Consider the following 11255-nt stretch of genomic DNA (forward strand, 5'->3'; position numbering starts at 1 on the left):
ACTCTCCAAATATGAGTCGAACTGCCAAAGGATTGCTACTATCATTACAAACGCAAACGAAGAAAAGTGCTGTGGAATTGCAGGTGGCCACAGGCAAAAATATTCCATTCCACAATCAGAAAACGATTCAGAAATAAGCCAATATAAAAAAGAATCACTTGACAGATGGCTCCCTGTTTTTCTACAGGCTTTAATGATTAGCGGATATTTCCACTTTCAATTTACCACTGAATTATCAATTGAATTTGAAGACCGGTCTGAATTGAAAATATCCAGTCTCATTGTCTGAATCAGACTGCACAGTTGATTGGATATATGTTCTTTCCTCTTTATAGTCTGCAACAGCAGAGCTGAATTGGAAAGTGAAGGCCAGAACACTCTTATACACAGATACCATCTACTGGAGCACAACTAAACTGCATTACGCCACAAAAACAGCTTTTTTATTTATATTTCATTCGAAAAATCAACGATAGGGGTAATGGTCAAAAAATGTTTTGGAACTGGATTCAAACTAGTGTCAAACACATGAATGCTGTGCCATGATTAAAAGGTAAAAGGAAAAGAAAACAATGACAGAAATTAAGTTTACTTATTAAGTTACTATATATTTTTTTGTTTTCGTAATTATTGGCTTTTGGTAAAAGGGGAAAAAAGGAATACAAAAACACTGCTTTAACAGTGACACGTGTTTATTACTGTGCTATAACTATGTTATGAACTAAGTTATTACTGTGTAATAAAAAGAGTAGCATTGTAAAGATTGTCTAGGCATGTGATGATGTAGATCAACTACTCAAACAAGAGGAGACAGATGAAATTTCCTCTGTCTCCCTGGAGGGGAAAAGTGAATTTGAATAAAGAGGCTATAAATGATTGAGTATGTGAAGGTGACTCACCGGGTGAGTGTAATCTGGAAAGTCTTGTAGCCAGCGATGAAAGATGCTAGTCTTGTCAGACTCTGTTTTCCAGATCCCCCTACACCAACCAGTAGGGCATTTCCCCGAGGGGTTCTGATGATCCGAGAAATCTGGCGAAAGAGTGTGCAAGAGAGAAAAGGGGGTGAGACAGATGCCACCTCATTACCATGCAAAACGTTTATACACACACTTTACATAAAGAAACTCAGAGCACTTATTTGTACTTTTTTTCTAAAGTAGGACATGTGTGGGTCCGGTAATCAGCATGGAAGGTAAACTGGAATCATCTAAATTTCTTGTGAGCATTACATTTCTTTTTCTCTTTTATGCTAGAAGGATGCTAATATCTTATAGCAAGGTTATTCTTTTCAGTAGACAGATGAATTATTGAAATCTTTTTTTTTTTTTCCTTGAAAACATGATAACAAGTGCAGAATTATCAAACTGGCCAGGGTTCGGCCCTGATGATAACATGCTGTCAATACAGATATACAAGAAACATCAGTATTGTAAGATACTCAATGTACCTTAACCAGATGAATCATGGCATCCCTGAAGAAGACCATATCCATGCCTGCTCCTCTGATGCTCTCGTTATAATGACTCAAAAACATGTTCAGCCTCTCCATTAGACTATCAACGGATTTGATGGGCTCATATACTTTTGGCATGTCGAAATCAGTTTCCTCTGGCTCTTCACCTGTATATATCACAATACGTCAGTCCTAGATATTTCATTTCAATTCAGAAGAGAAGCTGCCAATCAACTCTCTACTGCACACTTTATGAAAGCAATGTTAAGAAATGCCTTTCTTGCATACAATTAAAATCAAATTAATAGAAATAATATTTGGGTGTGTCCTTATTTGGCATGTTCAAAGTCCTTTTAAGGCAATTCAGATGGTAACCATCTTGGTTACATCTGAAAGCAGTTATTTTTTACTGATGTCAGCATATTAAAACAAGAAAAAAACAGCAAAGAAAAGAAAAATACTACTGAACAAATTTATTACACTAAACATTAGCAGAATTTAACATAACTGGCTCATTTAACACACACAGAGACAATATTATATATACATATATATGGATTTGTATTTGGTTTTGAATTAGTTTCTGATCATTACCTGTGGCCTCAGGTGCATCTCTGAGAAAGTCCACAAAGTAGGAATCCACCCCAAGATCCACCACCATTCGTTCTTCTTCTCCAAGCTCTTCTTCCACTAGCTTGGCCAGCGTGTAGTCAAACCAGGCCACATCCTCTGGGGCAGTAAACCGGTCAGCAATCACACGTTTGCATTCATGCTTCCACAGCCGCAGTAATACCTGGACCAATATATTATGCAATTTTTTTTTCTGTTTAACCAATGTATGTTGGGTTTCACTGAAAGAGTACCGGAACCAACCATTCTTGTCATTTGTTTACATTAAGATTTTATTCCATTAACAGTTAATCGGAACATATGTGTTGTTAGTAACTGTATTCATACTAAAAATATAAGAGCGATAATAGTGAAAAAAAACTGAATGTGGTAATACTAAAAGTAGAATCATTAATGAATTTAAGGAATCTGTTAAGGAATCTGAATTATTAAGAGTAATCACAATCAAAAACCATGCAAGGACGGATGGATGGCAATTAAAATAATTAAATTCTTTAGAATTTCCATTGCTAGATGAGTGTTAAATTGCTTAATATGGTGTAATAACTGCAATTATGTAATTTCATTCAGATTGTTCACTGAGTGTCTGAATAAGAGCAGAAATACAGTTCGACTCACATCTGACGAGCTGATGACCTCTGCAGTCACGCTGAGCATTCCCTGCCAGATGCGGGAGAGGTCACGCAGGTTAAAAATGTAGTGGAAGTTGGCGGGAGTGGGCAGCATTTTAACTTTTGTCAATTGCCAGAGTCTTCGGGTCAGTGGAACAAGCCTGACCACTGTGTTGCGTACTTCTTCTGAAAATCCCAGATGGGAACAGTAATGACCGCAGCCTATCACGCCTGGAGCAGAAAAAGATACATATGGCATATGAAAGTGAATGAAAAAAGGATTGCGCTTAGCAGACAGGAAATTCACAAGGACCGAATGAGCAAATGTGGCCTTTATGAATGACAGAATACTGAGCTGAATAAGAATGACAATAATGTCACAAATGACAATATTACACACATATCGAGATTGCAGGCTAACCTGCATGTGAGCATGAAATATCATTTCAAAAATGGTCAATATAAAGATTCAGAGAGAGAACCACTAACAGCAACCCATAGTCAGAATCAATATGCAATTACAAAATTGGTTCTGCTTAAGCAAAGCTGTTGACAACCTTGACCAAAATAAATGAGATGTGATAAATCATACTTCTCTGAGCCAAGCCAAGAAGCATGTTCCACATACTTCTTTTGTTTTTCTGCCTTTTATAACATATTAAAATGCATGTCTAAATAGATCATTTGATGGATTCTTTTAAAATATATCTATGCCACCTGCCATCAAACTATCTGTGAAAATTCACCAAAACAATGGTAAAGCTGTGACTACCTGTAACTACAGGTCTATGGTTAAAGAACTGCAAACAATTAGAAGGAAAAAATGACACAACCACAAAGAGCAAAATACTGCCATATTTAGAATAACATTTCAAATTGGACTGAATTTTGCAGTGTGTTTAATATTGATGCATAAAGACTGTCTGTGATTGCATGTTATTGCTACAATTTTGACAGAAAGGGGTGAAACAACTCAAATTGACCTTCAGATCTTTAGCTCTTTTTTTTAAAACTATTATCCTAAAGTAATGGATTTTTACTGTTTTGCAAATGGCAGACAATGATACTAACCAAAGATCTTGTCTATGGAGGCATTGGAAGGAAGAGTACAGTTGAAAATAGAAAACTGTCTCTTCAGTCTCTGGGGGATGTCATTTCGTCCCCCTCCAGGATGGATCATAGCCGCCAAGAATTGGATATCCACAATGTTGGTGAACTCTCCTGGTTTCTCCAGGTTAAAGAAGCCATTTTGCTCCATCAGCTGCCGAACTATCTCATTGGTGACCTGTGAAGAAAGTAAATGGATTCTGTGAATACGTTTTGTTCACATTGAGAGAGAAGATGTTTTAGCACCAAGCAATTATGCAAATCAAGCATCTTGATTTATAATCACAATTTATTATATCATAATTTGATAAATGACTGCAGACATGTCTGAGAGAAAATGTACACAACTGTCGCCTTTAAACAAAATCATGTCTAACACCTGCTTTCAAGGGGGAAATACGTATATATATATATATATATATATTGTACATACATTTTACAAGGCAAATAATGCTGAATTTTGGGAATAATAAACCTAATTCCGATAGAAAAGAGGATATTTGCACTGCATGACCCATTACTTCATTTTAATGCTGTATGCCTGTAATAGAGATGGTGGTTAGTGAATAGGATGCAGGTGTTCACCTTGAAACTGTTTAATGAATGAATGAATGAAGCATTTATATAGCGCTTTATTGTGTATTGCTGTACATTCACCTGTGCTTCTTGGGAATGAAACTTTACCACATATATATATATAAAAAAGTACAAACCACATACAAATAGTGGATGTTACATCCTGCAGTTAAAAGCAACTATTTAGGCAGCTTTATCATATTTCTTACCTGGTCACCCCACTCGTTGATCACAGGCATATTGACGTCGTCAATAAAGATGGACATTTTCTTCCCTGCCGGAGGGCCGTAAGTGGTTCCCATTCGTTTATCTACATAACTCTCCACAGAACGCTAAAAAGTCCCAGACACCAAAACAATCATATACATGCAGATTACTCACAAACACATCCAACAGCTGTTCATAAATTAGGAAGCACAGATGAGATTTGGATCAATAACGCAATAGTCAATAACAAAGCAGGGAATGTGATGGAACCATTAGCCAGGCTGAATAACCCTTAACATCTGAGCCCGGGGAATGCTACGCACACTGATTAAACCTGTAAATACAATGTAATGCTGTGAGTTTACACATATATATTTCACACTACCATTCAAAATTGTGGTCGTTAATTTTTTTGTATATTTTTTTTTATGAGTGCTTTTGGGCTGTATTTATTTGATCAAAATACAGTAAATATTATGAAATATTATATATACAATCCAAAATAATAATATTGTAAATATACAATTCAAAAGAACTGTGTTCTATTTTAATATTTTAATAAATAGCCTTTATTCCTAAATAATGTATTCCTGTCATGGCAAGCCTGAATTTTCAGCCGCCATTAATCCAGTCAGTGTCACATGATCCTTCAGAAATAGTTATAATATACTGTAAACAGTGATAACCTGCAACTGTTATTTCTTGTAGCTATTTCTACCCGATTTAACCCATACAATTTAGTAAAAACCAGTTAACTTTTAACTTAAGTTTACTTTTTTTTTTTTCATCAGTGTATGCTAAATTGGTGCTCAAGTAACTTATTAGAGTTGAAAATGGATGTATTATAATACATTTTTGTGGACACTGTTATGCTTTTTCAGGATTCTTTGATAACTGAAAGTTCAAAAGCATTTATTTTAGTCTTTACTGTCACTTTTGATCAATTTAATGCATCCTTGCTGAATAAAAGTATTAATTTCCTACATTTTTAATTTATACAATATATTCATAAATCATATTAACTCAATATTTTTCTACCAAAACGTTGTAAAATGCAGTGCAGGGACTCTTTTAATTGTTTTTCAAATGATAATGTATTGTATTTCAGTTGAAGTTTAGGCAGTTTAGGAGTTTTTTATGCTTTGTGTACAAATAAATACCAGTGACATGGTATTTTGTCATGCTACATTGTTATTTATGTATTAAAAAAGGCATATTCCTAAAAAAAGCGAATTGAGCTACTTTCTTGGTACTAAAATGTAGTTACTAGCATCATTACTTTTAGTTAGTACCCAACAGTGACAATGTATTAAATTTATATTTCCTTATAAATGCATAACAACACTGTGCGTGCATGTGCAGACTTCATAGAAAGTGTTACCCGAATACCTGCTGATAAACGACAAAGACAACAAAATACTGAACATGTTTTGGGGGAAAACATTGTCTTTATGTACCTGAAACATAAGAGGTGTGGTGGCAGAAGAGAAGTTGAGACTCTTGGCAGTGTGGGACTCTGGGTCATATTTGGACATGTAGCCTTTGATGATGACGGTTTTGGCAGTGCCCTGCTCTCCTATCAAAAGCACAGCCTGAAACACATGAAGAAAACATGAGTAGACTCCAGAGAGGGCGACCATCTGTCCTTGTGTACAGCTAATCATAGTGCTGGCAGCACAGGAAAAGTCTTGATGACAAACAAAGTAGCTGTCCATTTAAACAAGCCTCATTTAGAGGAATCAATAATGCAGCACTACAGGGTGTCATTGTTGAGAACCTACACTTTATAATGCTTTTATAAGATCCAGAGGCGTTTATAATATGATCTACAATTGCAGTCCAAAAATACAGTAACCCTATTTCACCAAAATGGCGCTTGTTCATGTATCAGAGCTGGTGCTAATGGGTGTTTAGTCAGATTTTTGTGAACTCAATAATGAGAACTATGTATTCTAACAAACATAGCACATTGCAGTATTTTTAATGCTAGTTTTGAGAACACATTTTAACATCCAAAGTAATTGAATCAGCATCTTTATCATACTATATGCTCCCAATTGTACATACCGTAACACATTGCTTGTCACCATTTCTTGACAATATGAAATATGTAACAGGCAGATAAATGTGACATGCGAGACATTACAAAAAGCTTTATCAATATACACAAAATGATGAATGTGTCAGTGCTCTGACAGCAAAGGTTCACTTTGCATGAGTTTCAGAATGAAATTAAAGTTCTTGCATCTCTCAAGTAAAAACTTGCTGTAACTCAAATTCGGCATGTTGCATATCTCTCTCTCTCTCTCTCTCTCTAGAGAGAGAGAGAGAGCGAGAGAGAGAGAGAAAATGTTAATTAGCATCATTGCTGCAAATCTGTGTTGTAAATTGCTTGATGCACCCAATTTTGAATGTTAAACAAAAGCAATATTGAATGTAATAGCAGATAGGGACAATTATCCATGCATAATGAATACATTATGGACCTTTTCCTCACATAGTTTTATCATTTATTCTGAAGACTTGGAATAAAATGCACAAAACAGTGGACGTGACTATGATCGGTTTATGGTGCGCAGCTGTCCCACAGCAAACAAAATAGGCGATGATTAATTTATGACTCATACTTTATTCATACTTTAGTCAAATGATGTAATCCCTCAAAACAAGTTGCAGCAAGTTGTCATGTGATCTTGCAAAGTGATGCAGTACAACAAATCGCATAGAACTTTAAATGGCTCTCACCTTGCCCTGCTTTGCAATGGTCTGGATGAGAAAGTCAGTGCGAACATTGTCTACATTGGGCACCAATATGGATCCATACTCCGGTGTGGAGTCAGGTGGGTAAATATACTCTTCCACTCTGGTATTCCAGTGAACCTAGTGGCCTGCAAAAGAGACAATAGCTAAATTTCCATTGTCAGCACTCTGAATAGAGCATCATGCAAGCGCCTTCATTAAAATTCCAGAACGAAAAGCCAATGTGTTCTATAATTAAATAGGGTTATTAGCCCTGGTTCCGACTCACAAGCGTAGTTTTTGGCATGAAAATGCAAGGGCTGGGAAACTTTATCTAGTTTAGACATGAATGCTGCCAATTAGGGGTCTATCTGAATTGCAAAGTGTACAATATTTTGCTGGCAACCTTTCTAAATGACCTTGTGAACCAGAGACTTTTGGGTCTAAGCTATTTTGTTATATTCTTCAGCTGTGAAAACAACAAGTCAACCTGAAATATACTTACACTGTGGCCCACCAAAACCACCCAACAAAGACAGAATCAATTTTAAACAAAACTGTCTTGAGACTACAGACTTCAGATTCACTATTCACCATAAGCCTGCAAATTCGCCTCTCTATACAACAATGTCAGAGAAACTCTGCAGAAGTTTCTATATTGATTAGTTAATAATTGACCTAATTACTTTAGATAAAAGACGGAAGAGCTATAGCAAACAGAACCATAATTGACAAAGATAAATGTATTGATTGATGGATGAAAAAAATAAAGCAAATGTAACACTGGGGAGAAGGAGGTGTGTAAGTGTGTTAAATACCATCATTAGTGACGTAAAAGTCGAACATAGTGTCCTCGCTGTGGGGAGGGATATTGGGAAGGTCCAGGCCAACCTTGTCATGGTGACGGAGCCATCTCTCTAACTTCATTCGATCATCCAGTTCCAATAGGGCTCCCACACTCTACATCAGAGCGAAGACATACAGACGCTCCATGTGCTCACGAGACAGCTCCCCTCCCTGCTCCTGATGGGTTACATCATCAAAGGCATCATCAAAAGTCTGTCTGATATCTTTTATTATTATTATTTTTAATTTTATGCACAATAAACCAAGAGAATAGATATTATGCTTATATAGAATTCAAAACATGGCATTTATATGAAATAGAAATGTTGTAGAAAATGTACATCTTAAATGTTACATTTGATCAATTTAATGTGTCCACGGTGAATAAATGCATTAATTTATTAAAAAAAACTTACTGACGCAAACTTTTGAACAGTAGTGTATGTTAATGTGACCTAAAAATCTTAGCTAGTATGTGCAAACTACAATAATACATTTGACAAGGGTGTTGTAAGCTACTTGACATGCAAGAAGGCTAGCCAATCATAACAGATGCCATTTAATTATACATATCACACCTGTAATAAATAAATAAATAAAAGTCTGTTTATTTCTAAAGGTCAAAGAGAAGGTGCAGCTAACACTAAATTGTGATGTTTGAAGTTTTGACTAACATTGTAAGTAGACTTCACAAGGCAAACAAAAAAATAAACAGAAGTGTAGACTAGACTATATCCACTTTATGATAAATATGGCTTCTTTTACGTAAAATAAAGAAAGGAAAAGACGCATCAAACTTCTTTCATAATCAAATACAGATCAGGCCATGCGGTTAGGCATAAAATGTTTCTTTTCGATAGTGTTAATATTCTCCAACATTCAATTCATAACAATATTTTGACTCTGTCTGTGTTATGGTCCTTGACAGAAATGTCACATAATCATTTGTAGGTTGCATTGTTGGGGCATCTTTTCTATAGAGACAGTGGGTATAATGTATATTCAGCTCATGTATAATTGAGCTAGAATTCTCACAGAATGATAGTGTGGTGACAATAGGGCTGTATAATGTGTATCTCTAACTAAATGATTTCCAAATGACAGTGCAAGGGATAATGTGACATTTCCTGGGAACAATTCCTCCTAATCTTATTCATGACTTTCAGATAAGGGAACATCTGCATGGGTCGAATATCAAAAAGACATGCACTGATTAAAACTGGTCAGGAATTCACATATTTGTAGACGGATTTAAGCTTTTTCTGCTTGTATTGCATCATATAATAATAATAACAATAATAAGTTGACATATTTGATTTTCTTAAGCTGATCAAAAATAATTAAATATTTAAATTTGATGATGACCACCGTCAAGATAAGTCAAATCTCACTGCATGAAATGCAGTGAAATGGTATTATTTTGCAGTTTTGTGGGAAACAAGGTTGCTAGATGCTAGGAGTGTAAAGGGTTTGGGGTTAGATAAAAATATTATAGGATATAGTGCCAAAAGGTCATAACTGCAGTCTGCTAATTGGTGAACCCTGGTACATAGTGTATGCAATAAACCACTGGACTACAGCTCTGTTCTTGACAGAAGCTAAAGTTAGTCTTGACAGAAGCTAAAGTTAGTAGGCAGTCTTTCATTGCTGCAAAATCTGGGTTAATGAGGACTACAGCTGTTGAATCACAACCTTGGGCTGAATGAGTCCTTGCAGCATGTTTATGCACTGCATGATGATGAAGGCCTCCAGCATTTCCATTTTATACTGCAAAGATTGGGTGCTGAACCGATAGAGCTCAGGAAAAGAGGAGGAGAAGAGCTCCCTCAGGACCACCCCTTCCTGAAGGGAACGATTCTTCAGCCAGCCCTAAAAGCACACACACAAACACACAAATGAAAAACCTGTTAGGAATGACACACACAGAGTGGGAGATAGACATCCGCACACGGAAATTAAATGAAGTATCCTTTAGAGCTCAAAAATAGTTTGTCCTTCTTCTCTGTCTTTTTCTGGCTCTCTCTCATTTACTCTTCATCCACTGAACAGTTGAACACTTTGAAGTCTGTTATAAAGACAGAGAGAAATGCCTTGGGGATTTCAGACTCCATTAATTCAGAGTGGAGTATAAGGAATAACTAGCGGAACCACTGGTTTTCACATTCAGGGTTCTGCAGATGTCTTTCTTCACTTCTATGATGCAAATGTGGAGGGACATATTTGTAGATTTTTGTCCCTCCACTGAAAGTCATTTCTCCCTAAAACTTTGATGCTTCAAAATACATTCAAATCTAGTGAAGTTCTGAAGAGGCATGATTGAATCATATGATGAAGCCAATGACCGAAAGCTTTATGGGTTTGGTTGGATTTTTTGAGTTTGTGGTTGGGTTGGGTTTTTGGGATGGGTTTTTGGTTGAACTAACCATTTAGGTCAAACACAGAAAATGAGAAAAATAGACAGCTTAACAGAATAGTTCACCAATAAATTAAAAATCTGTCATCAGCTGCTCACCCTCATTTTGTTTGAAAGCTGCATGATTCCATTTTTTATGTATGTTTGTATGTATTTATGTATTTATTTATTTTTTAAATTCAAGGAATATACTGTAATCTCTTTTGGTGTAGCTCTCATGTCTCTTTCATCCTAATTTAAACCTGCACTTTAGAGTGTACATTGTTGTGTCTTTTGGCCAATTTTGTAACAGATTTTCGGTTAACCTAAATTTTGGTCTGTTCCTTGTACAAAGCTACAGGTACATTATGATAATGATTCAGAAGACCATGGCACACTCTTTTTTTCTTTCTTTTCTTTCTTTTTTTCCCCCATTTTTAGAGCTTTACATTCACTTAGACTTGAAAATATGCTAAATATCTCATTTTGTTTCATGCAAAGGGAAAAAACTCGAACAATGGAGTAAATTAATTTTCAGTTCCACTTTATATTAGATGTCTTTAAAGGGGTCATCGGATGCAAAATTCACTTTACAAGTTGTTTGAACATAAATGTGTGTTGGAAGTGTGTGTACACATCCATCCTATAATGATAAAAATCCACCCAGTGTTTTTTTTTTTATCCCTATTTTAAA

General features: G+C 35.8%; 1 protein-coding gene across 1 annotated transcript in view; it reads right to left on the reverse strand.

Annotated features, from left to right (window-relative positions):
• Positions 1-11255, reverse strand: part of LOC107746973 (dynein heavy chain 5, axonemal-like) — a 146700-nt gene that overhangs the window by 81854 nt on the left and 53591 nt on the right. The window contains 10 exon segments of the mRNA XM_016561340.1: positions 900-1030; positions 1448-1620; positions 2048-2246; positions 2702-2925; positions 3766-3979; positions 4587-4709; positions 6042-6176; positions 7330-7472; positions 8142-8346; positions 9862-10038. Coding sequence (XP_016416826.1) covers positions 900-1030; positions 1448-1620; positions 2048-2246; positions 2702-2925; positions 3766-3979; positions 4587-4709; positions 6042-6176; positions 7330-7472; positions 8142-8346; positions 9862-10038 — 1724 coding nt within the window.

Source organism: Sinocyclocheilus rhinocerous, unplaced genomic scaffold (genome assembly GCF_001515625.1).
Source record: "Sinocyclocheilus rhinocerous isolate Xijiao unplaced genomic scaffold, SAMN03320098_v1.1 scaffold529, whole genome shotgun sequence".
In the NCBI taxonomy this organism is placed as follows: Eukaryota; Metazoa; Chordata; class Actinopteri; order Cypriniformes; family Cyprinidae; genus Sinocyclocheilus; species Sinocyclocheilus rhinocerous.